This window comes from Dunckerocampus dactyliophorus, chromosome 6, assembly GCF_027744805.1.
Source record: "Dunckerocampus dactyliophorus isolate RoL2022-P2 chromosome 6, RoL_Ddac_1.1, whole genome shotgun sequence".
NCBI classification, from domain to species: domain Eukaryota; kingdom Metazoa; phylum Chordata; class Actinopteri; order Syngnathiformes; family Syngnathidae; genus Dunckerocampus; species Dunckerocampus dactyliophorus.
The window spans coordinates 11,771,715-11,797,518 of record NC_072824.1 but is presented as its reverse complement, the minus strand read 5'-3'; the positions used below and the strand labels follow the sequence as shown (position 1 = coordinate 11,797,518).

Genomic DNA, 25,804 nt, shown 5'->3' with positions numbered 1-25,804 from the left:
GAGGAAGACAGGAGTGAAATGAAAGACATGCATACAGGGAAAGATACTTCTCGTTACCATGGCCCGCCATGGATGCAGTGAAACTGTTAGCTCCTCTTGTGTAGGTTTAGTGTGAGAGTGTGAGTGTTCAGGGGTAAGTGCTGGATTGTTTATGTTTCATTGTTGGCACTGGACTGACATGGAGAGCTGCCAGGCAGACTGTTGTCTGATTACGCTCGTCTGGAGGGACCGCCATTGTGGCTACAATTACACGCACACGCAACCAATGCGTGTACATTAAGGACCCAAAATTTCAGTTCTGCAGTAATGCAAGCACAAAGGCAGAAGTTTGACCAACCCACGCTGACGCCCTTAGTGAGTTGCGCCACACACAAGAGACAGTGGTGACAGACAAAATCACAGATGCTTGTTTGCCAGGCTCCCCTCACCTAGCAGCTTGTCTCTCTTGTTTCGTGTGCCAAATTGCCAAAGCCGTACAATTGTAGCCGACGACAGACAGTGGAGCCGAGGCTGTCTGTGTGTGACTTTATGTGTGTGGCTGCGTGACTGGTTGACTAATGTCTCGAGGAGGTGTTTTGTGGTCATTTGGGAGCAGAGGTGAGATCGTCTATCAAACTTCAAACTCCTGAGGAGAACCGCACATTGCTGATTAATTACACCTGACTGACGACCAATAAAAAAGTGTGTGTTTGTGGGTAAGGCTGGTATACCTTGGCAAATACACACGCCGGATAGGATATCTCTGTGGTAAAGTGTGCTTGCATGTGAAAAGGTGCCAGGCGTGTAGACCGAGCTGTCAATGGCTGATTTATAAAGTGAATGGGGCCAGATGTTGCACAATACTATAGCTATGGATGGTATACCACAGGACAAAACAGAAGATGATAGGTCTTTGCGGAAAAATTATATATAATGGCTGCTGCTTAGTTTAAGTATATGTCCTATAATTTGCATGCAATATATGGTTACATCTAATGTAATATATGTGTGTTATCTCTTGTGCTATAATTTTTCCCCAACTCACATTTCTCATTCTTTTCTCCTACTTCCTGGTCACTTCTCCTCTGCAGGAAGCCCCCGTGCCTCAGCCTCAGCCCTGCACTTCCCCTCCTCCTCAATCATCCAGCAGTCCAGCCCCTATTTCACCCACCCCACCATACGCTACCACCACCACCAGGACCCGCTTAAGGAGTTTGTGCAGTTTGTGTGCACCGACAGCACAGGACAGCCGAGTGCACAGGTAAGTGAAGGGTGTGAAGGTTATAAGCAAGACGAAAAAAAGTACTGCAAAGAGGGTTAGATATTGCAGTCATCATTCAGTCAAGCTAAAGAGTCTCATACTCCAACTTATTTGGGTTGGATCAATATGTCAAACACCAGGAAAAGCATTTAGGTCATCACAATAACACAAATCAATGATACAGTGGAACCTTAAGTCTGTCCCGCTTATACGGACAACACGTCTTTGGGACCAACTTATCAAATCCCGGTAGACTGTGCCCTTCCTATTACAAAAAAAGTGCCTGCTTAAGTCGGCGTTGACAGACACATTACATGATCGACAGCTTTTGTCGACATAGAATTGGAGACCCAAAGGGGTAATTTCTATGAAAAATCTGTCTGTTTATGTCTACTGCCTGAAGCCGGGTCCCCAGAATGAGAGTTCAGAGCGTTAACCATCAAGCTAAAAGCCCGAACTGTCAGGCCATATAGCCAGCTCGACTCTTAAAGTGTCAGGGACTGATGTTTACCTATGTACTGTTGCCCAGCTGGACAAGCAAGCATCCGATACACTCACCCCCCAGAACCTCACTCTAATCCGGGCCACGGCACCAATGTAACCCATCTAGTCCGCGCCTGCGCACGCCAGGGGCTCGAGAATGTCTGCAGAATGAGAGTCGAGAGAGCTAGCTGGACTGTCAGTTTGATGTCCTCTTAAGATGTCAGCGAGTGAGGCTTACAAACGTACTTTCGCCCAGCTGCACCAGACCGCTACATTGACAAGTGTGGAAATAAAGGACAACAATGTCAACAAACTGCCATAGGCCCAAAAATCCTTCATTATCGGCTATTCTCATGTCTATGGTGAAAGTCACAAGTAAATGTGCCAGCAGTGGTTAGTGTCTGTTTCGGTGATGTCGACAGCCGCTACTATAGCCGGTCCCACTATAGTACTATGGTATGGTTTTACACAAGAATGTTTCTTGACAACATGACATTGCCAACTATGGCCTGCCTTGCATATTACAGCGTTTTGGGTTGTTTTTGCAGATGTGTAAGGGGCTTTGTTATGACAACTTTGTGAAACTTTCAAGAAAATGCAAAGAAAAAAACCCTATGTTTAAGAGCTTGGAAGAAAAATACAGATGTAGTCTGTATTGCAAGAGGGAGATGAAAGCAGGACAAAGCCGTTTTTTCTTCATTTCAGTGGCGACAGCATCCTCAAGCCGGATGCCAAACCTGGTGTTGTGGTCAAAGCCACTTTGACCCCACAGTGTCATGGGAGGATGCAATAAATGTAGCTCATGCAGGAGAAAAAAGCTCAGGCTGAGTTAGCAGCAAAACCGCAGTGGGTCAAATTTAACTTTGTTTAGCAGAGCTCCATAAACGGCCATGGAAACACTGAAAATTACAGTCGCATTCCAGCTGTCGCTCTATGCGATGCGGCTCTGCTGTGAACAATGATACTTAATCACTCACAGGGAATGCCGTATTTTATGCACAATACAGGGTGGAGGATCAAGATTACGTCCCAAAGCACCTATGTTTTATTTTCAGTGTCCTCACATGACCTGGTTCAGAGTGCACTTTGCAGGATGCCTTTATTATGCTTAGAAGGATGGTGCTTGTGCTGTACACCACTACTGTAAACTTGGCCTTCATGTTTAACTCCTTACTTTACGCCGTAGGCCCAATACATGGTACCGCCAAATGAGAACCCATTACTCATCTTGCATTAGACACTCCCACACTCTAACGTGCACACATTTCACATGACTAACTGATGAAACGGTAACGTTGTACTATAATCTCCAAAGCAGACAACTCTATGTTTGCAACAAAACATTTTGCACCTTTTTATTCTTATGTATTTCATTCTTTTTGACCAGACCGTCTGATCATTTTACTGTTAGGTTTGTGTATGTGTGCGTGTGTGTGTGTTGGTGGTGTATACGGTCCTTCTCGTGTGCATGTTGTTGCCATCTATGGGTAACTGGGTAAGTGTTGGATGTCACTCTTGTCCCTGTGTGATCTCGGGGGTGTGTGTCCCGCTCACCCTGTCTATATGGTCCGTCTGCAGCCTAATGGAGGCGGCCAGAGCAAAATGCCGGGCTCCTTCCTGTTGCCCCCGCCACCCCCTGTGGCACGCCCTGTGCCCCTCCCCATGCCCGACTCTAAAACCATCAGCACGCCCACCGACGGTGGACTCAGCTCACCCGCATCTCCGTGTAAGTCACTCCCACTCCCCTCCACAAACCCCTATTACTGCCCCAGCCTCCCCACAAAATTATCATAGATGCCAGTCCAAAACCAACTTCTCATAACGGGCAGCTTATTTGACCTTATTTTTCCTGACTGGGTGTGTCAGGCTGATTATGCACGTAGGAGTCACAGGTTTTATGTGCCAAGACAATTGGAGATAAAATAACATGCACATATTTGGGATTTTTACTGTGGCTACTCCTGTAGTTTTGCCTGGTGTGGCCAAAAGCTGCCCATCTGCAATCCCCATCAGCAGCCCCTGGATCTACACCACTTTTTGGACTGTACTGGACTACAGTAGAAGGTCCAAAGCTGTTAGGGCAGATGCCACGCCTTTGCCGTAGCAGAGATCCTCTCTCCATCACTTCTGTATCCCTTTCTCTCACTCTGAGATTCCGTTTCTTTTTCTCTGCTCATGTCTTTGCGTCCATTCCTGCCCTTCTTCAAGCTTCTCTTGCTCTCTAGTGTTGGGTTTCATGCTAGCACCGCAAGAGGCAGTGTGGTCTTCCCCCCTCTTCTTGTTGGGTTTGTTGGGCTCTGTAGTTGTCGGGTGGGGGGTGGGGGGCAAAGCAGAGCTGGGCCCCTGTGCACGTGCTTCTGTAGCCAAAAGCCTTTGATCGACGCAGGCCCTGCATGTCTGCCTAATAGAGGCAATACCGCCCCTTTCTCTCATTTTGTTTTTTTTTTGTTTGTTTTTTTTTGCTATCTTTTTTCTTGATTTGATGTATTCTCAGTTCTTTGTTTCTTTTTCTCTCTTCTTTTCTTTTTAGGGGAACAAAATTAGGGCGGTTGGCGTGGACTCCAAAACAAACACAAAAACAACAACATAAAAAGAAAAACTTACATGCCCCAATTTACCACACCCAATTCCCTTGTCACTTTCACACAAATCTCACAATAATGAAGACAAAGCAACATGAAATCCGCAATGTATGGAGAGTAACCTGAATCATAAAGCCAAATCCAGATTCATAGATTGATAATTTAAGAATTAGTCAAGAATTAGTCACTGGGGGAGCAGGGGAGAGGAGTGTTTAACAGGGAGCGTTGAGGTGTTGGTTGGTCGGTTGGTTGCACCCACACAGGTGCAGTGAAAGAGTCGGGCCATGGGAGAGGCACACCAAGAGGGGGCGCTGGATGGAGCAACTGGGGCACCTTCTCCTCTTTTTTGTTTTGACTTTCTCTCCTCCTGTCCTGTCATCCTCTCTCCCCCCCACACACACCTTCCCCCCTTTCCACATGTCACTTCACGTTAATATTTATTTATATTAATATATAAATAAATATCACCCCTTTCTTCTTTTTTTTCTCATTCCAGTGGCTGTTATCGCATTTTGTTTTTCCTTTCACCTTTAGTTATCAATGATATTGTAATTGCAGTTGTGAACACACCCAAACATTCTTAAATGGCACACTCACTGTCTCTCACGCCCTGTCATTGTTATCCTCACACCCTGCACCTACCCACCCATCACAACCTCAGTCAAGTCAGGGACAAGTTCCACGCTGGAGTCCAGTGAACACAACTGCCCTAAATTTGATCCTGTGACATCACTGCCTGGTGTCACATGCTCCTTTTCACCCGCTGTAAATGTAAACAGAGCATCATTGCCACCGGTGAAGAATCCGCTTCCTCTACTGGTCACCCTATGATTATGTCGACAGTGGGTCCTCAGTGGTTTTGTATGATTACGGGCCAGGGGCTGCTGAGGATCATCAGTGACTTATTTGAAATAGCTTCCTCATGTTAGCACTATTCATTACAGACTGTACATCCCCCTGTGTAACCACAGATTACATGGCTAAGTGAAGGGAAATAACAATTAAGTCGCCCGCGACACGAACAAATCAGCCATATGACTAAGAGAGCATCAGTCTCACCGGCCCTTAACTGTCTTTTCCCAATAGTTTCTTTGACAGTGATCTATTGCCCTGCACTGAAAATATAAATATACAAATAATGATGATGAGAGCATCAAACTCTAGTATGAGCTTGGTGTGTGTATGCATGTGTATAAAAGCATGTACACACTTGTTTCTCTCTGTTTGTAGCATACTCCACGCCAGGCTCCACAGCTCCCAACCGGTTTGTCGGCATCGGAACACGGGACAACTTTCTGAATATCCCCCAGCAGACTCAGGTACCCTGCCAGCCTCCCTCATCGAACTAACACCCACCCGTCCATCTCTTTATCGCCTCAGCCTCTGTTTTCTGTGTCACCTCATCGCTCGCTGCAAGCATGCACACCGTGACACTGAGTAGAGGTTACTTGAATGTCTACAGGAACGTTTATTTAAGGGGACAATATTCACAGCAATATGGATGTTCATTTGACATGAGATCAGCTGTGCCCCAATTCAGTGACCAATTTTTAAAAATACAGCCTACAACTACAGGTAGTCTTTGGTTTAGGGTGTTTTGAGTTTTGCAATTTCGTGGTTACGTACGCACTGCCATTAATTATATATATTATACATATATATATATATTGTGCAAAAAGAAAAGGACTAGAAATAGTTACGTGCGTGTGGCAGAGTAATAAGTAGGCAGATTAATATATTGGCGGACTGGCAGAGTAACACGTAGTCGTACACTGAGGAAGGACGTCACTTTTATTTAGATTTTTTAGATTTTAACTAAGTTTAATCTCCATTATGACTCCCACGGCACTGACGCAAACTCAGTGGCAGTGCGTAAAAGGGAAAATGAAAGCCATCAGAAGAAATCAACACTGGTTTTCATGCCTGGTCGAAGTTGCTGAAACACGACGACCATCATAACGGATAAAGATGGTATTCTTGAACATGTGAAAGCATCTGCTCATATGAAATAGACAGTGATAACAGCATAACCAACATAGTGGTCTCGTTATTGAGACCTCCTTGACAAGGCTGTCTCTCAGTCCTTGCAACATCCCCTCGTGTGCAAGACAAGCACAGGGATAAGAGTAAGAAATTGGTTTTTTTTTTTATGACTGTTTCATTTATTTAATTCTTGTGTTTAATATTGTTATTATTACTGTATTTTATATGTCTTTAATGTGTTCTGTGTACAGTCTGAGTGACTTAAGGCATAAGATCAGACCTACATCCAAACTCGACTTACATCACAGTTTAAGAACTGGAACAACCTTCTTCTTCCATTTTTTGGATGATACACCGCTACTTACTTTCGCTGGCCTGAATCGGGACACAGCTGATGCATAACCGTGATCTTTCGAGTGAATCACACTGCAAGTCACCTTGAAGATGGCTGCCTGCATGCTTGGCTGTTTTTAATTAGGTTGAAATCCGTGTGATCTAGTTCAAAGTTGTGAAGGTTCTTGTTGGTCGACCTTTCCTCGGTTTCTACTTTTGGTGCCATGTGTTCATAACACTTTTGTCTCCCAGAATGATTAGTTCAGACATGGTGCTTGTTTGCATTGACATCATAGCTTTCCACATCCAAGACGTTGCGACGAAATGCCCGCAGGGGGATATTCTAATGGGCTAGAAATTGGTCATCGCCCACCTACATTGATTCATGTTGTGCATGTATGAAGGCCTTAAGTTTCAGTACTGGTTTACAGTTTCTGTTCCACAGTAGTTTCCCCACAGTGAATGTAAACAGCGCCAGTTAGTTTGAGCTTCAGCAGTGTTGATTTATCTCCACAAGGCCCCACAGTGTGTATTAGTGCAGCGTGTGAGGCCACCAGTGTACTACATTGTGGTTTCGCCTTGGCTGCGCTCTGCCGCTGGGCTGCAGTGTCTTGGGCCTCCTCCATCACCAACACAACTTTTCTCATTAGGGGCTAACCACACCTGCCTGCAGCCAACTCGGCTCTGCTATGCTCCCTCCACACACATGGAAGCAATCAGCATCCCCCTGCCTCACCCCCACCAACACCACAGCTCCGCTCTGCTGCCACAGCACGCCCTCCCTCACTTTCCCCTCCTGCTGCTCCCTCCTGTATTTTCAGGCTCCCCCACCTGCACCTCTCTTCCACAGATGTAGCCCTGGCACAGAGGGGACATTCAAACGTCGTCCAAATGTGTCTGAGCATGCATGGAACACACGCATGAACATGTAACACCGTGCCAAAAGTCTCACTCCTCGTTTCTACCCCACTGACGACAGATTGCATCTGTTCTAGAGCGCTTATTATCCCTTGCAATCGCTTATCAAACATTCTGCACTGGTGAATTTAAAGCATATTTCACAGTAACCTGAGTGTTGGCGTCCTAGGCCGATCAAGAGCCTGAGAGAGGCCTAACAAGGCAATCCTGCACACAGTTCCAATGGTCTAACTGATGCAGAGAGAAAAAGTGGTCTGAGGAGCTCTCTGGTGGCAAGACAAGAGTAGTGCAGCAGAGGGATGTCCAGAGGAGAGAAGGCTGTCCAACAAAAAGCGAGGGACAGAGCACTAGCGAGAGAAAAAGGAGCGAGGGAGTTAGTTGAAGCTCACTGCACTCCACAGTCATGTCCCGGCTGTCTGGTTGCTGCTGGCAACCAGACATGATGTCATAGGCTGTTGGACTTGGACGAGCACGGGGAGGGGGTCACTTTCCACTGCCAAGGATTACACAGGGAGGGGAGAGGAAGATAGTAGGGGGTTAATGGAAGTTGAAACCAAGAGGAGGAATTGTCTACAAACAGCAAAGAATCATGGGAAGGAAAAAGTACAGTTGGGGAAACTTTTGAGGGGTTTGCAGAAAGTGGGACAACATGGCGGAGTGATTTGCTGCACTTCCCAGGTCAAGGCCTACGGAATGTTAGCAGAAGCCACAGCGGCTCCGGCTGTGCCAAAAGTGGAGTCTTCATCCCAGTGCTGTGTAATAGCACACGGGCATCAGACTTTTCTTATCAGAAGTTTTCAGAACTGCTGCCCTGCTATTTATAGCAGCGAAACTACACATGTTTTTAATGAGAAAAAGTCAGCCCTCTTAAAACAGAGAGTGGTAAAGTTGACATTAGAAGTTTATTTTTTTTAGTGTGTAGGACAGCTGAGCTCAGCAAATATTCAAAACGGGGCGGAAAGAATTATACATTGCCACATCGTAGTTGAGGAATTCTTCTTAGTCACTTCCACCTTTGCATTTCCACAGACAGAAGTGTTGCACCAAATACAGTGGCATCTAAAGAAAAATCCCGGTGGAAAATATGGATGTTTAACAATGTGTGGACACCAAAGAAATGTATTACCACACAACGTACACAGTGCTCTTTTTCTTATGCTGTCGTCAGAATACGTTCCGGGAACCAGATTCAAAGACATACAGCCATGAACACACAGCATAGCCAATAAAGTGACACGTTCACAACAACAGCACAATACTAACATTCACTGATAATGTGTTGTGATAACTATGATAAAACACACACAATAAAACGGCCACAAGTATGTGTGTTTTGACTGTCAGTAAGTGACACAGACAGCTGCAAAATAAAAGACCAGTGAGCAGCCATCGCTGCTTATTTAGCCCTGGAATGAAACCCCATGCTATTATTCTAAAATTCCTAGATTAGATATAATTAAAAAAATATATATTGATTTACTTGCTAAAACTGACAGATGGACTGCAAGATAGGCTATAAAGATGAGTGACAACAATCCATGTTTTGCTAGCAATTCATGTTGTCAGTACTTGTGGGTGACACCGGCAACCAGATGCAAACAAGCACAGCCATGAACACATGCAAAGAAAGTGACATATTCACACCAATTATAACATTCACTAATATTGTGTTGTGAGGAGTATGATATGTTTTACTGGCAGTATTAGTCACAACAGACACCACATTAGCCGCCTAGCTAGCGCGTCAGTTAGGAATAAGCCCTGCATTATCCGCCATGAGCAGTCGTATAGCTACTATGGAGAAGAAGAAATGTGGTTTGACTTACTGCCACCTTGGCACGCTTTTCGACGTTTGAACATCTTGTGAGTTTTGACTTTCTATTTCCATCCGCGTAGCAGTATTGAAACATTTGTGTCACAAAGTTTGCCGATCATTTGACGAGGCAAATGGTGTCTGTTAGAAACGTGAACAAGCTTGCTCCGTCTCCTCCAGTGATCCAGAGCGAAAGCCTTCAACACAACGAGTGGACATAATACAAGAAAATACATAACCAACAGAAATTCAAAGAGAACTGGAGCATAACAACAGGGGATGTGTTGTATTGAAGGAGAAGCTACGGGTGGGACCGTCTGGTTTAGACGTCACTTGTTCCTCCTCTTCCATACCCGGAAGAAGTGACAAAAATTGTAAAAAATGACAAATATTTCAACAGACGAGCACATCTAATACAGGATATATGCCTGTCAATGTTATTTTTCACTGCGGAAATAAGAAGATTAACTTGTGTTTTGGTGTCATGAGCACTTTAAGTCTGTTAATGTCAAAAACTGGGTGTTGCCTGCAATATTAAACACAGCTCACTTTATGGTGCATATTCTAGGCCCATATCATCGACCAGTATTGGCAAAAAAATTTGATATCGAATATCTGTACTGTTTTTCATGCTAATAATGGTAACCGGCTCACAACTGATGACGTGCTCCATGCAGCAGTAAGCTAGCTCAGTACGTCTGCGGTGTGGAATTGTTTCTGAATAATAAATAAATATTCCTGAATTTTCAATGAAAAGTGCTGGTTGTGTGGAGGGGAGTGTAAGGCGACTTCCTTTATTACTTGTAATCTAATATGTTTCATTCATGCGGCGTTCATGCGTGACGTGACGGTTTCACTGATCGTATTAGTCTGGAGTTTCATACTTTGTATTATTTTGCTCTTACACGAATGTTTGTGCCACATAGAAATGTGCACCTTTCCAAATTGGATCGTTATTAGCATTTTTTTATTTGATTCTTATTTGTGAATTTATAAAGACTAAACTTGTCTTACTTAGTAAGACAACATGCAATTTTAATTGATTTTTTTTTTTTGACAAAATTATTCAAATAAATATGCCACTTTTTCTGAAACTTACATTGCATATTGCATTATCTGTCTTATTTTAATAGCGGCATCACAGTAAAAGAAGAATAATGTGTTTGTTCGTGATACAAGATTTGTTTGAGGGAAGAGCTGCCGCCTATATTGGTATCGGTTGATATTGGTATCAGAAATGACGTGTTAGGCGATGTCGGCTAGAACAGGGGTCTCAAACTCAATTTCACTGGGGGCCAGTGGAGGTAGAGTCTCGGTGAGGGTGGGCTGCATCAAGTATTGGGAGTAGGGCTGGGAATCTCAGGGTACCTCACGATACGATACACTTCACAATACATCCATGTGATAACACCACTGTTAGTTCAGTGTTGGTGTTTACTTGCCCCTGTAAGTATGGAAGTAACAGTGAGCTTGCTCAGATGTTGCGGGCTGCAGTTATACTACTCTTTGATGTCCAGTCGTGGGCCGCAAGATACGATTTGGTGGGCCGCAAATGGCCCGCGGGCCGCGAGTTTGAGACCCCTGGGCTACAAGGTAAATATCGAGCATCTCTAGTACATTCCCATCTTTTATTATTCGCCTAATTTTAGCCCACGTCCATTTCTGGTTCTATGATTTTCATGATAATGCTTCTCTCCATCAGTGTTATGTTCATGTGGTGGCGTCAAAAAACACAAACAAATCCAAAGGAAAGGGAAACTGGTGGAATTAATCCATAGATGCTTACTCAGCCACAACATGCTGACATCTTACGTGGTTTATGCAGGTTCAACCTTGTTTTTGTGTAACTTTTGAGGCATAATATTTGGGAAAAGGTACGTTTAAGCTGTAGGACATTGTAAACTGTACCTGTGACAGGTGTGTAAGGTCACCAGGACGCTTTATGTCTTTATGTCCAGGACGCTTTTCCAACAGAACCGCTGCATGCTTAATTGCTACCAGTAAGAGATGTTATGACTCAAAGTGTTTGCCTTCTCTCTTCCACAGTCCTGGTTCCTCTGACAACGTCTCGACGAATCAACAGCTAAAACCCTCTCATGAAAATTGGAAAAAAAGCAACATGTCACTGCTGATCAAGAGCAGACTGCTGACACTAAAATGTTCCCTCTCACCAACACTATCCAGTACGACTACAGAACCCAAAAGGTCCCACACCACCTTACCTGGCCCCCGGATCCAACCCAATTTGAACTGGAACGTCCGTGTGTTTGTTTGTGTGTATGTGTGTGCGCGCGCGCCTGCGTGTGTGTGTGTGTGTGTGTGTGTGTCCTGACAACCCCACCCCCCCGGAAAGGCTGGAGGCCTCAAGGAGATGGAATGGACAGACTGGGAATTCCAGGAGGAAGATGAGGAACTGTCGCACGCACACCAGGAAATGTTGGAAAGGAAAAACAAATACGCCAACTTGGCAATTGACCAATTTTTACATTTGTTGTTTTTTTTTTTTTTAACCTTTTATTACTTTTGATCCTTTTGTTGTCTCCACCATGAAACTCCATGCATTGGCTGGGACACCCAAAAACAAAATGGTAGGAAAAACAGCAAGGTCAGATGATCGCCACCCAAATTGCGCACCTCTTGTTTTTTTTCCTAAAAAAAAAACAAGCCAGGTGACATCTACCTGACAATCCCCCCCATCACCACCACCAGAACCGCAGCCTCAACCCTGTATGCCGCACTCGTGCGCCTCATTCGCTCAGCCCTGACGACTCATTGATTTCCGATTGGCCAATCATAGTGACGCCATCAGATGGTGTGACATGTATGCACTAAGTGGCTGGTCTTTTGTTTACCTGTCCAAATATCAGGGCACTTTGCTGCGGGGGAGGAGAAGAAGTGTGAGCCAGTTTGAAAGAGTTGAAAACACTAAAAAGGCTGCATGTGATCTTTCATCCCCTCACCTATGCACTATTCATTCTCCTTAAGGATGAAACACAATTGCACATGACAGCCACAAGAGCGATGAGAGGAGGCAAAGTTGAGCGTCACTTTACAGAGATGTGGCTGCGCTCATGGTCATTTAATCCTTCACGTGCACCACACACACATACACACACACACGCATGCAACCATTTCCTCACAAATCAGTCTGCATTCAGAATTAGGGATGGGCATAGCGATGGATGAATTGTGTGAAGTGTGCCATTGATTGAGGTAAGATGGAGTACGCGACTTGCAGCCAGCGGATGCGCTGGTGAGTCAGAGCAGCAAGAACAACATGTTGAGCTGCAGCCACACAGTCGACTCAATTCTGCATTGAAACAGGAGTTCAGAACATGCAGAGAGAGATTCTCTCACCCTGTGCTTCTCAAATAGTGGGGCGGGACCCCGGTGAGGTGTCGAGGGGGACTGTAATGTTAGTGTCTTTATTCATGCTTATACAGTGGTTTGTACAAATCAATATTAAATGAATAAATAAATATTAATTAATTTAATTAATTGGGGGCATGAAAGAATTCTGTCCCACGGGCGGGCATGACAAAAAATAATTGAAACCTACTGCTCTAACCCCATATATATATATATAATTGCAAAAACTACATTTCAAGAAAGTAAAGTCACATTTCGAGCAAGCATTTCTTATTTTGTTCCTAAAACAAAATCATTTCAAGCAATTTTCACATGACAAAAATAATCTTATATTAAGAAAGTATACCTCGCCAATTCTTATGAAGATATTTTTTGCCAGAAATTAGTCCCTATTTCTAATATCAAGCTAAAAGCCTTGTTTTGATTATTCTTCAGCAATAGATTAAGAATATCTGCCTTCAATTAAGAGTAAAAACTGCTTACCTGACTGTCTACATTTTAAGAATGGACTCACACACAGAAAATATACCGAAGGATTTGCTGATTTCGGAGCAATGTGAAGGCTGCACAGCAAAGCGCGTACCAAGATTTGTTATATTAAATCTAGTCATAAAATCTGTGTAAATGTGTAAAATTATAAAAATTACTTTCTTTTTATGTAGTTTATCAATCTAAAAACTAGTGAATTTACATGCAAATCATGCCAAAAATGAATTTTGATAGTGTTTATGACAATAGGTTTTCCTAAATTAAGTGAATTTTAGATACACTCACACTTTTTTCTTTTGAAATAAAAAATGTTCCATCCATATAATTACTGTAGCTTCAAAGCTCAGAGCGGTGAAGAAGTAACCGACATAACTAACATGCTGACAAGAAGAGGCGTGTGCTGCACGGTGACCCGGTGGTTAGCATGTTGGCCCCACAATCAGGCAACCTGATCTCTGTTGGAACTTGCATGTTCTTCCTGTGCGTATTCTCCGAGTACTCTGGCTTCCTTCCACAGTCCAACCGTATGCGTGATCGGCTAATTGGAGACTTTGAAATTGTCCATAGGTATGAATCTCTCTTAAAGAATACTCCTACATCTAGAATATGGAGAAACATTTTGTTTAAATCTAGCCTCATAAAGCAAATGCTATCTCAATTTATGAATCGTATCCGAAAAATTGGCTTACTTCGTACCTCGCAATAAGAACATTTTACTTCTAGCAATGTGATTAAGAACAACTTGCTTATTTTAGGACTCATTCTATTTTTAAAAGTCATGAGAAAAATGTTCTAGTTATAAGAATTCTAGCTAAGCAAATTTTGCTTACCCCATTGGCAGAATTTCTTTCTTGAAATAAGAAAGGTTGTCTCATTGTAAAATAATTTGGGCTTCTTCCAAATATGTCTGTCTTTGCAGTGTGTGTGTGTATATATACTGTATATAAAATAGATTTTTTTTTTTATTGTACTCAAATGCCCATCTCTATTCTGAATGTTTTACAGGAAGACACACTCACTCACACACACACACACACACACACACACACACCTACACACACACACAGACAGCACGAGCTTCATATTATTAGCTTTCATTTAGCTTGTAGGGTTTTTTTTCCTTGTGATCTCATTTATTGACAGATTTGGTTTTTGGTTTTGTTCCACTTGGATTGTTTTTGCATGTCATAACACCTTCCGCTGTAGTTTATATAGCACGCTCTCAGACCACGCCCGGATTTCAGTGAGTAGATGACAACTAAACAGTACAAACCTCTTGAATCTCTCGCGTATGGACAAGCACGGTAACAAGAGCTCTTCACACACGAACTGCGTTGCTTCACTGTATAACCCCTTAGCCCAGTCCAAGGAATACACACACACACACACACACACACACACACACACTAGCGGCTGTCGAATTATAACTTTGTCATCCAAAATGGTCTATCATTCACTTAATTTGACTTTTTTTTTTTTTGAATATACATGTAAATGTTCACATGGAAATTTTCATCATGATTTAATCCAACACAGAGAAAGCCGACCTCAAAAAATAACTGGACTGCCTTGGTTCTGTTTTTTGCAGGGATAGTAAAAGACTAGTAACATTAGCTCTATGGACTAAAACATATATCAAAACTATAACAATAACATGAAAGTGCCTCTGTATTCCCTTCATGCAATTAGTATCAAACGTCAGGTTCTTTTCCTCTGCGTGTGAGCTAATGCTGTTAGCATTGGTGCAGGATGCAAAGCATTGGTCTAGACCAGGGTTTCACAAACCATGCATGCATCTGTTCATGGAAGCTGGAGCCTATCCCGGCTGAACCACACAAACAAGCATTGACATTCACACTACCCTATCAGTCACCGGTCGTAATGCATCGTGCAGGTTTGGGAAACCCTAGCCTGGTCTTTATAGAGCACTGCAAACGTTTTTTTGTAAAGACAGAGAAAGAGAGAGAGATCTTATATATTTATGATATATGCTCCGTTTTACCGTTTTGGGGTTTTTTTTTGTTTTTTTTTGCTACGTGAGCTGCTTGGCAGTCTAGTTATTTTCTGATCCTTCCCTTCCCCAGTCAGTAACATAGCGCAAATCAGACACACACATATTTACACACACATTTGCAGCATCGCAACATTCTAGTACTTTTAGGTGAACATGTCGACAAATTTGAACTGTAGGATTGCAGAAGAAGAAAAAGTGTTTTTTTTTTTTGATGGAAAGTATTATTATTGAAAACTATGTGTCGATTGAGCCACGTGCAATGCATTGGGTAGATCATTGTGTTTGTCTGTTAGAGATTTTTAAGAAAGCTACGAGAAAAGAGAAAAAAAAATGTATTTGTCTCAAGTCCACAAGCTCCGGGACTCTAAACTGAGAGGGCCATGAAAAAAAATCCTAGTCTTTGTAAGTTGGGGGTATTGTTTTTATTTCCTTTGTCTCTTTATTTTTTAATGTTTCTGTGTAATCATTTGTTTATTAAAAAAAAAATAACAATGTGGGAGGGCTGAAGGAAAACAAACGACACAACTTCTCTATCATCAAGTGAAAAGCGGTGCTCCTATTATAAACAAATGGTAATGAACAAAAAATAGCAGCATTACTCCTCGCTCTCTCTCTTTCTCTTTCTTGCTATTTGTATTCTTCTATTGAGTGGGGCGGGCGGGGGGGTGGCATTTGAGTGTTGGCAAGTCAGCAAAGTAGCGCCAGACAACTTCACCCCAGCACTGCCTGAAACTCACCAGCAAAGCGATAAAACCACACAAACCCTCCCAGGCCCAAATACTCCGAAACGGAACCCGAGACTTGTTGTCAAACAGGCAGACATGTGAGCCTCCCCCCCTCGTCGCCCCCTCTGTCCCCTCTGTAAATGACTCTTCTAGTGCTTGTGCTGTAGTGTATAGTTCCCTAGCAGTTAAAAGGTTGTCCCTTAAAAGTGCCTTTTGTTCACAAAACTCCATTTTTTAATTTTTTTTTTTTTTTTACCTTCTCAGGTTGTGCACACATGCACAACTCACCCTTCTCAAATGAACCATAGTTCCTCCCCTATATCCTCTCTTCCTTTTCTTATCTATATGCTAATATCTACATATAGATATAAAAGGTGTGAATTTATAGATTTTTCTTTTCTTTTTTTTTTTTGGTAAAGGCAAAAAATGTGTTATTGTTCCGCTGTTGCTTTTTTCCCCCCCTTCCTTGCCCTCTGTCTCCACTGTCTGTTTTCTCTTCGACACTGGAGTAGTCTGTAACTGTGTGTCCGTCACTCTCGCTCGCTCGCTCTCTCTCTACAAAAAAAGAAAAAAAAAATATTACTGAGAAAGTTGTTTTGTCTTGAGCAGAATGCAGTTAGCTCACATGTTATTCTTGTCTGTATGCTTCACATTGTATCGCCCATACCCATCACTTCTGCTTCTCCATTCAACAGCTAATGTAAGTGAACAAATGACGCTGACGGGCTTTTGGGGGTGTCCTTGTGGTGTTGAGGGGTGGGGGGTGGGGGGGGGGGTCACAGAAGGGATGAGCGGGATCAGAGGTTTTCTGTTTTTTTGGGATAGAGAGCTGATGAACTGCTTCAGGATGTTGGAAAGGGGCTGCTCGGACTATAGTTTAAGAGTTGCTCTTTTGTTTTGGCTATTTATTGTTTGGCTTTGTTTTACTCCCCCCGCCCTTTTTTTTTTTGTTCCCTTGTAATTTGGATTTTTTTAAGCTATTTGTTATCAGGGTATGCTGTGTTTAAAGGAAGCCTTGGACTTAAAACGAAATCTACAAGCACCTTATTATACCGGACTTATCCTGCATGAGGTTGAAGGGAGGGTTGCATTTTCACCATGTTTTCCCTTCCAATGAGTATTATTGACACAGTAACACTCTCAGCAGTATTAGCTACTTACACCGCGCCAAGCAGATGCACCAGAGGTCATAACAAGCCCCTTCTGCCCACCTCATGCTGGACAGCTCCAGGTCTTTGTTTCTCCAGTTTGTTCTTCAGCGTGTATGGTTACTGGTGTACTAGCCCCCCCAATCCCCCGGCCCCAGCAGCACCCTTGGCCACCCCCGCTTCCTCCCAGCTCCTCTATGCCTCTTATCGACGCCCTCAGTGCATCACCACTTCTTTGTGAGAACACCCCCAGAGCTCTAGGTGAAATGCATGTGTTTATTACAGTTTCTTTTCCATAAGAAGAAAAACAGTTTGAGAAGAGCAGCACCTGATTGAATAAAAAGGATGTTCTTGACTGTACCGGCCTGCTGTCACATGACCTTATTTCTAGGACCGCAGTACACACCACAACAGATACATGCAGCATCTCACAAAAGTGGGTACACCCCTCACATATCTGCAACCATTTGCATTACAGTACAACGGTTCCCTGCATAGTTGCAGGCGTTTTTTCAACAGAAAATTGCTTGGGTTTTTTTCAGAAAAAAACATCTCATTCACCCTAAAGCAGTAATAATTTATAAATATATGGTAACACAGGTTAAATGTCAAGCACACATGTGCCACTGTTAATAATAAGACACACTTTTAACATGTTTATGTCTTTCTGCCTCACTGATAATGATTTTGTACTTTGTTTGGCAGTACTTGAACGCACCACAGTTGCGTACCATAGTAGAACCTCTGTTAGAAAAAGTAATCGTAAATGTTAATACTGTATATAACTTTCATTTGTTATTTATATGCATTTAGAATTGTTTTATGCATGTGAAACTAAGAAGGCTGCACGGTGGCTGAGTGGTTAGCATGTTGGCCATGCGGGAAGACCTGGATTCGAATCTCCGCTTGGGCATCTCTGTGTGGACTTTGCATGTTCTCCTCTCAGGTTTTCTCCGGGTACTCTGGTTTCCTTCCACATTCCAAAAAGATGCATGTTCGGTGAATTGGTAACTCTTAATTGCTCTAAATTGTCCATAGGTGTAAGTGTGAATGGTTGTTAGTCTATATGTGCCCTGAGGTTGGCTGGGCGACCTCTCGCCCAAAGTCAGCTGGGATAGGCTCCAGTATACCCCGTGGCCCTAATGAGGATAAGCGGCATAGAAAATGGATGTAAAACTAAGATGTAAAACTATAAAAATGTATGTTGCGTTTACACCTACACAGTCATTCGCTGGTAACATCATAGACTGGCAACGGAGCTGACTTACGGTTCTGTTTGCATTTATTAGCAAGCTAATAGGATGCTAACAGGGACATTTTGTGATGAAAATACATTAACAACACAGTTGGACCCACACCATGAATTAATAACACAAGAACACACGCCATATTTTACGCTAACCGGAAAACGTATGCAAACGGAGGCAAGATTTTGGCAAACATTTTCGACGTTAACCGAAAAACATGCTAACCGGGGTGTACGCTAGGCGAGGTTCTACTATAGTTGAATTTACATGATTTGCTATGGGAAAAATGTGACTGCGTTTCTGACCGCTAACCAAGGTTCCACAGTATAACTTTTTCCGGCGCTGCCACAGTTAAATAAAGCCACTCAATACTGGCGGTCCTCAATTTATGGTGTTCTGAGTTATGGCGTTTTGTGGCGCGCACCCATAAATTAATTCCAAACTTAACTTAACTCAAGACTCACTACTGAACTGGTTACAGCCAATGAATACAGGCTAAAAAAAAGAAAACAGGCTACTGTCAGCCAAATTGCGCCAAAACAAAATCAGCGAATCAAAATAAACATTTTTATGGGCGGCCCAATTACTCACCGCTGGTTTTGGAACCTAAGTAGTGCACACTCCTGGTGAAAATTTTAAGACAAGAATTTACAGTTTGCATTTTGTCGGATCTTAAGGAGGTCCTAAGTAGAGCTTCAAAATACAAAAAGAAGAAATGGGAGTGAGACGAAAAAAAATGTATGTAATTTATTGCAAACAAACATTAAAGTGAAATGGGCTGTTCATCAGCTGATCAAAAGATCAAGACCCCAAAAACCCAAAACCCCGTTAAGCTAGAAATAAAATGTTCAGAAAAGGACTCACTAATGGGTAGCTCTGCCATTCTTGTAATCACCTAATTGGTTTAGGCATGCTTGATGCCAGTGTTTCCAGGAGGCTGGTGGGAATGTTGCTCCAGGTGGTGAAGATGGCTTCATAGAGGGAATCCACTGTCTGGAACTGATGTCCATTTTTGTAAACTTCCCTTGCTATCCATTCCCAAAAGTTTTCAATTGGATTTAGACCAGGGGAACACGCAGGATGGTCCAAAAGAGTGATATTATTTCTCTGGAAGAGGGCCTTTATCAGGCAGGTATTGTGAACTGCAGTGTTGTCCTGTTGAAAAAGCCAGTCATTACCACACAGACAAGGGCCCTCAGTCATGAGGCACATCCCTGCAACATCTCCACATAGCCAGCTGCCGTTTGACGCCCCTGCACAACCTGTTCCATTGAAGGAAAAAGCAGCCCAGATCATGATGGCGCCCCCTCCACTGTGCCATGTGGAAAACATCTCGGGTGGGATCTCCTCATCATGCCAGCAACGTTGGAAGCCATCAGGACCGTCAAGGTTACGTTTGTTTCTCATCAGAGAATAAAACTTTCTATCACCTTTCAATGTCCCATGTTTGGTGCTCCCATGCAAATTCCAAATGCCAATCCTTTGTGGAGTCAAAGAAGACAAGGCCTTTGAAGTCATTTTTTGTTCTTAAAGCCCTTCTATCACAGATGCCATCTGGTGTTTATTGGACTGCGCTCAGCACCAGTGACAACCTTAATTTGGGCCAAGGATTGTCCTTGACAGACAGCCAATCAGATCCTCCAGCTCAGGGACTTGTGACATTTCTTCGGTCTACCACTTGACTTTTTTGTTGCATAACCCTCAGGATCTTTTAAGAAGTTCAATAAGAAGTTTAAAACGACTGTCTTACTGCATCCAATCTCAGCAGCAATGGTGTACTGCAAGAGGCCTTGCTTATGCAGCTCAAAGTGCTTTCTGTCTTTGCAATCGAGAGATCATGACATTGAATCCCCAAAATTTTGGCTTTTAAAGGCTTGTAAAGGTCTTAAACTTTTGATGAACAACCTATTTTACTTTAATGGCTGTTTACAGTGAATTGCTTACTTAAATGTTTTGTCTCACTCCCATTTTTTCTTTTTGCATTTTGAATTAATTTTATTAATGTAATATTTTTTAATTAATTTTAGTGTATATGTTGCTAGAAGACAATGCTATAGGACCCTGGACAATCGTTTCCTCCCAACATTTATAGATAACACTGACACTTCCGGTCCAGACACCTTCAAAATAAAAGTGTTAGTATTATTGCTGATTCACGTACTGTGAATTCGCTACAAGACGCACGATATATAATATGGTATACAGGCAACATACCACTTTAGTGAAACACAGAAGTGTACACTTGCAAATAATTTATTGTTCACCTTCAACTTTAGTCGACACCTACGATTCTGAACGTCCCTATTTATTCTATATAATTTCATATTATTATTATAGTTATTACTATTTGCGTTATATGAAATTATAGTCTAAATTACAGTGAAACAAGCTGTAAGTTGCAAAAAAACCAAAAAAACAGGCATTTTTAGAAGCGAGGAGTGGCTACTAGTCCTCATGCGGAAATAGCTCAAACTCCCAGACGAGTACTTCCGTTCTACATTTTGTAAACAGAAGAATCAGGACACAAAAACAAGTTGGTTGATCAGTTTAAATTTGTGCCACCAGCTATGTATTTGTTTCTTTATTATTCACACTAACAATGCGGAAGGTGTAGCCGGTCAAGACTGTGATTCTTTTTTTCCTCCTCGGAAAGAAAGACGACAAAGCTAGCTAGCAGGAGGAGCGTCCTTCTTCATGCTGCTTCCACTTCAATGGGGAACTGTCTGTTTTCACAAGGAGCAGATGATTTGTCGCTGCTGAACGAGTCTGAGGGGGGCAGCCTGCCCGGAGAACCGCCGCCGCCCTACCAGGTAAACACCTCGACGACATAGGCTGGAGCTTCTGTACCCACCTCCTGATATTTACACCCTGTGGTCACAACATTAGCTACACAATGTGGCTGCTGATATATAAAGTAAACTTGGTAATGGTCCTATATCACATTAATTAACATTACAGCCACAATAATAAATATATTGTCAAATTAATATGAAAACCACAATAATAATCATTGTCAAATGAATATACGGTACATCTCTGCGGTCCTGTTTGTTTCCAGGCGCGCCCTCAGACTGTGCCGGTGTACCATCCCACCCCTGGAGAGAGCCGTCTGGCCAGTCAGCTGACCGAGGAGGAGCAGGTCCGCATCGCACAGCGTATCGGCCTCATCCATCACCTGCCCAGAGGCATCTTTGACCCGGGCTCTGACCCTTCAGACCGCAAAGTGAAAGAGTGAGTTGTGGAAGAAGCGGTGCCCTACAGCAGTGGTTCCCAAAACGTTTTATTTACAGTGGCGTACCCCTTCAGACATTTGACCTGAAGCCATGCACCCCCTACTCCCGCACACTTAAAAAACATCATTTTTTATATTGTATTGTAAATAATTGGTATTCATTTTATAGTAATTTTGGGTATAAATTGCATATTTTGCATGGTTACATTTTGCTAAAGTTACACATGAGCACTGATAAATACATAAGTAATGATCCTACATATATTTTATTCCAGTCTGATGTTGGCATTCTTCCGTATGAATGGCTTGAATTTGAGCATCACTTTTCTTGTCCACTGGCGATGGCTATGGTTTAAATCTGCATAATAATTTATTGCCAAATTGAAGGGGAAACTAAGAATCACGATAAAGCAGTATCTGAAGTACAAACATACATACAACCAGCACCACTCACAGTGACAGGTTTGCACCACTGCAGGGATTGGAATGCCAATATAAATAAAATCTTTGAGACTAAACACTATTACCCCACTTTGGCAACCTAGGCCCTACAGCATTTATCCACTACATGTTCCACGTGTTTCCAAGAGTAGTGACATCAAATGAATATTGCATTATGTAAATGAAATTGCTCAGTTCTACTTTGTGGTTTTGCCGTTTTCTTGGAAACTTTGGACAGAAAGACGGGGAGAATCGGCATGAGCACAGTCAGAGTGAGACACATACAAAGAAAATAGTTAACATGTTGACTTTTGACATTTGTTTTATTGTTGGTTATTGTTTTTTTATTGATCTTTGGAGCACAGTCATTTTTTATTTTTCACTGTATAATTAAATGAGTAAGAAACCACACTCCTATGTAGATCTTTGAGTAGTGTTGTTGCACAATGTCATTAATAAGAGGCAGAGCACTTGTCATAGAGATGATCTTTGACAAGGACTTTTTTGCTGTAGCTTGGTAACGTGCTTGTCATCAGATTTTATGTAAACGCAATCAATTTAGGAAAAAAGCACTGCTATTTTATTGGGAAAATAATCTACTCTTCCAAAGTCCAGTTTTTGTATGGTTCTGTTAAAGTTTTGTTTCATTGTTTTTCTCACTTTGGCGTTCTTGAACACACCGTAATTGTGTGCTCAGAGTGAAAGATCCATATATCTTTTCCGATGCTGCCACAAGTAGACTGATATTTTTCCCGTTCATCTTTCACCTCAGCATTTCAAATGCTGATGCTGATTATCACATCGTTGTTTGATGCCAGGCACCTACGCATCAAACAATGATGTAACAATCTTCTCCGTGGAAAACAAAATTCAGGCTCGTACCAAAATGATGAGTCTGTATTCATTTTGTGCTTCTGATTTGGTCTTGTTGTAAACTGCTTTTCTGATTTTGTTCAGTGTAGTCTAGACATGATGAAACACGCAGCGCTTTTATTGTGACGGCCGTAAGTGTCTTGAGCGTCCTTTCATGCTAAGCTTTCACAACGTCAGTGGTCGTCTTTATAAGCGCTCGGTTACATTTTTTTATACACAACACAAAATAAATCAATAGTATTATATTCCATTACATGACCATTTCATGATAGGTCCTTGAAAGCAAAACACTCCTGTCATATATATGATCTTTGAGTAGTCTTGTTGCAGAGTGCTCGTATCTTTTGACATACAGTCATGGAAAAAATGATTAGACCATCCTTGTTTCTTGAGTTTATTGATCCATTTTAATGTCTGGTACAACTAAAGGTACATTTGTGTGGACAAATATAATGATGATAACAAGAGCTGATATCTAGCAACTTCCATGGTTTCCTTAGAACATTTTTAGGTAAAGTGCTTATTCAATCATTGGGGCATGACATCTACTACAGTGGAGGCCACTGTTTCAGGCAATACAATATCTTCACATCCTATCCCGCTAGTCATTAAGCACCTGTGCTCTCTTGTCTCCCCCAGGTGTGTGATCTGCATGATGGATTTTGAGTACGGAGACCCCATTCGGTTCTTGCCCTGCCTTCACATCTACCACATTGACTGCATCGATGCCTGGCTCATGCGCTCCTTCACCTGCCCCTCCTGCATGGAGCCCGTGGACGCGGCGCTGCTCGCCACGTACGAAGCCAACTGAGGCGGGTGTGGTGCTCCTGCCTCCAAGTAATTGCACCTTTTCTTAGTCCAGACTGTCCTAGCTGCTCCAGGTTATGTGGTGTGAGGCACATGTTCGAGGAAGCATAGAGAAACTGTACATTACAGTCGTTTCTTGGATCTGATTGGTCGGGGGACGCTTTGGACAATGTGCCAAATGAAGCAAAGTAGCAGCAGAATATTTCCCTAAATTTCACATTTATAAAGCTGACACTCGCGCTGTTAGTGCTTCTTTACTTGTAGTTAAGAAGTCACCAATGTAACTGAAGTCTTTTTCATGTCATGTGCAATGTCATAGATACAGCAGGATAGGGATGTCTATAAAGTACAGCCCAGGGGGCATTTTTTGCCCACAGCTTTTTTTTTTTTATTGGCTCTCGGCATATTAAAGAGTTATATTATTAGATATTACACTCACTTTCTTTGTCACACATAACACAAAACAAAGATGTCATGTTTTGTTCCGATAGCTTAGCATATATTGACCAACATTGGATTGGTTTTAGCCTCTTTATGGTCCAAAATGACCCCACCTGCCGCACCCCCCACCCACCCATGTGGCCAGCATGCTAACCACTAGGCCACCGTGCGGCCCGTTGTAATGAGCCCTTGAAAGAGAACTTCATTGGTTAAAAGTGTCCCGATATTAACATCCCATAAACAATGTGAAGAGCACAATTGAATAAAATGTCTTATAGGTCACCTTTTAAATCAGGGGAGAGCAAACTTAAAGGTCACATTTGCTTTTTAAAACTGACAAAACTGGCCAGGACCCTAACCCTAAACCCTAACCCAAATAAAAAACAGCTAAACGTACATATACAAACGTACATATGAATGTGCATATTAATAACTGACCATAGGTTCATTATGTCTTCTTGTTGAATACAGTATATGTTTAGTCTCTTATTTTCAGACAGGTGATTTCGGTGTATTCGACGGTGTGTTACCTAAACAACATTTGTCTAAAAATAGGAAACTAAACATACTGTATACTGTAAATATACCGATTATTATGGAATCAATTGCAGAACTAGAAACAGCAAAAATATTGCAATAAAATATTTCTATAATATAGGATGAGGCGCATTAAATGAGTCACATTAAACAACACAACAGGCTGTGCTTTGCCCACCCCTGTTTTTAAATTCGCCAATGAGTATTGGAGCCACATGGAAAAGAAAAATAAATGATAAAATTGAGAGTATAGAGAATAAATTCAAAATGAGGATAATGTTTTTCAAGAATAAAGTGGTAATATTACCAGTAAAAAGTTGCAATGCTAAACTGTTCAATGTCAAAATTCCCAAACCTAAACGTAACAGTTTAATTGTTATAAAATTACATTTTCCCCCCCTTTTTAAATCTTTATTCATGCACAATTATGACCTTTCCTCCCAATATTAACATTTTTCATTGCAAAATTTCAACTTTGTTCTTGTGCACTATTATCATAAATTATGGTGTTTTTTTTCTTGCATTATATTAAGATTTTGCTTGGCAAAATTGCAATTTGATTCTCATAATGTATTGTCATGGTATTACAATTTTTTGTTTAAAAAAAAATCTACGTTTTTCCCCATTATATTAGGATAGTACATTTTGCCCTGTCAGTGTGGCTCCAATACTCCTTTATATCACGATTACTGGGATCGGTTAAGTTAATTTTGTGAGGCTTTCACATTTGTTTTAGAAAAAAACTCCTGTCTTGTAGTATTGTGTAGAGAGGACTATGGGTTTGGATATGTGTCCTTGTGTTTTGAAACAATATTTGACTGTTTTTGCCGTCATGATCCACAGTGAGAACAACAATTCCATTTGTTAGTCTGCTTTCCGCCAGCAGTAGAGTTGAATGTAAGCATCAGTGACATCTTTGTATTTCCTCCGGCTGCCGTGCCTTGTTTTGGGAAGATGAAGATTCTTGTGACGTACAATCATGTCGACTGTGTTCTTCGTAGTAGTTGTCCACTAGGAGGAGCCAGACACCAGCACTCTTGTTTGTGTCACAGTAAAATAGGTCCGACATTTTTGTGGGTGTGTTTTTGTTTTTGTCCACCCCGGCTAATGCTGCTGCTGAGAGTCATTT

The 25,804-nt window shown here is 42.1% G+C and overlaps 2 protein-coding genes across 13 annotated transcripts in view; both read left to right on the top strand.

The window, feature by feature from the left end:
* The window catches only part of LOC129183275 (nuclear factor 1 X-type-like), a 153,736-nt gene extending 136,279 nt beyond the window's left edge, over positions 1 to 17,457 (top strand). For 8 of the 12 annotated variants that reach the window (XM_054780349.1, XM_054780348.1, XM_054780346.1 and 5 more), the window contains 4 exons: positions 1,071 to 1,240; positions 3,302 to 3,449; positions 5,536 to 5,624; positions 11,399 to 17,457. In XM_054780349.1, the coding sequence (XP_054636324.1) occupies positions 1,071 to 1,240; positions 3,302 to 3,449; positions 5,536 to 5,624; positions 11,399 to 11,413 (422 nt within the window). In that variant the 3' untranslated portion in view covers positions 11,414 to 17,457. The remainder of the gene's footprint in view (positions 1 to 1,070; positions 1,241 to 3,301; positions 3,450 to 5,535; positions 5,625 to 11,398) is intronic. The other 4 variants (XM_054780352.1, XM_054780353.1, XM_054780350.1 and 1 more) reach the window with 2 other exon arrangements.
* Positions 17,458 to 20,829: 3,372 nt separating this feature from the next.
* rnf11a (ring finger protein 11a) lies at positions 20,830 to 24,122 on the top strand. Its single transcript, XM_054780361.1, has 3 exons — positions 20,830 to 21,154; positions 21,403 to 21,575; positions 23,530 to 24,122. Exons 1-3 carry the CDS (start codon positions 21,056 to 21,058, stop codon positions 23,699 to 23,701), a joined length of 444 nt encoding a protein of 147 aa, XP_054636336.1. The 5' UTR covers positions 20,830 to 21,055; the 3' UTR covers positions 23,702 to 24,122.
* The last annotated feature ends 1,682 nt before the right edge of the window (positions 24,123 to 25,804 follow it).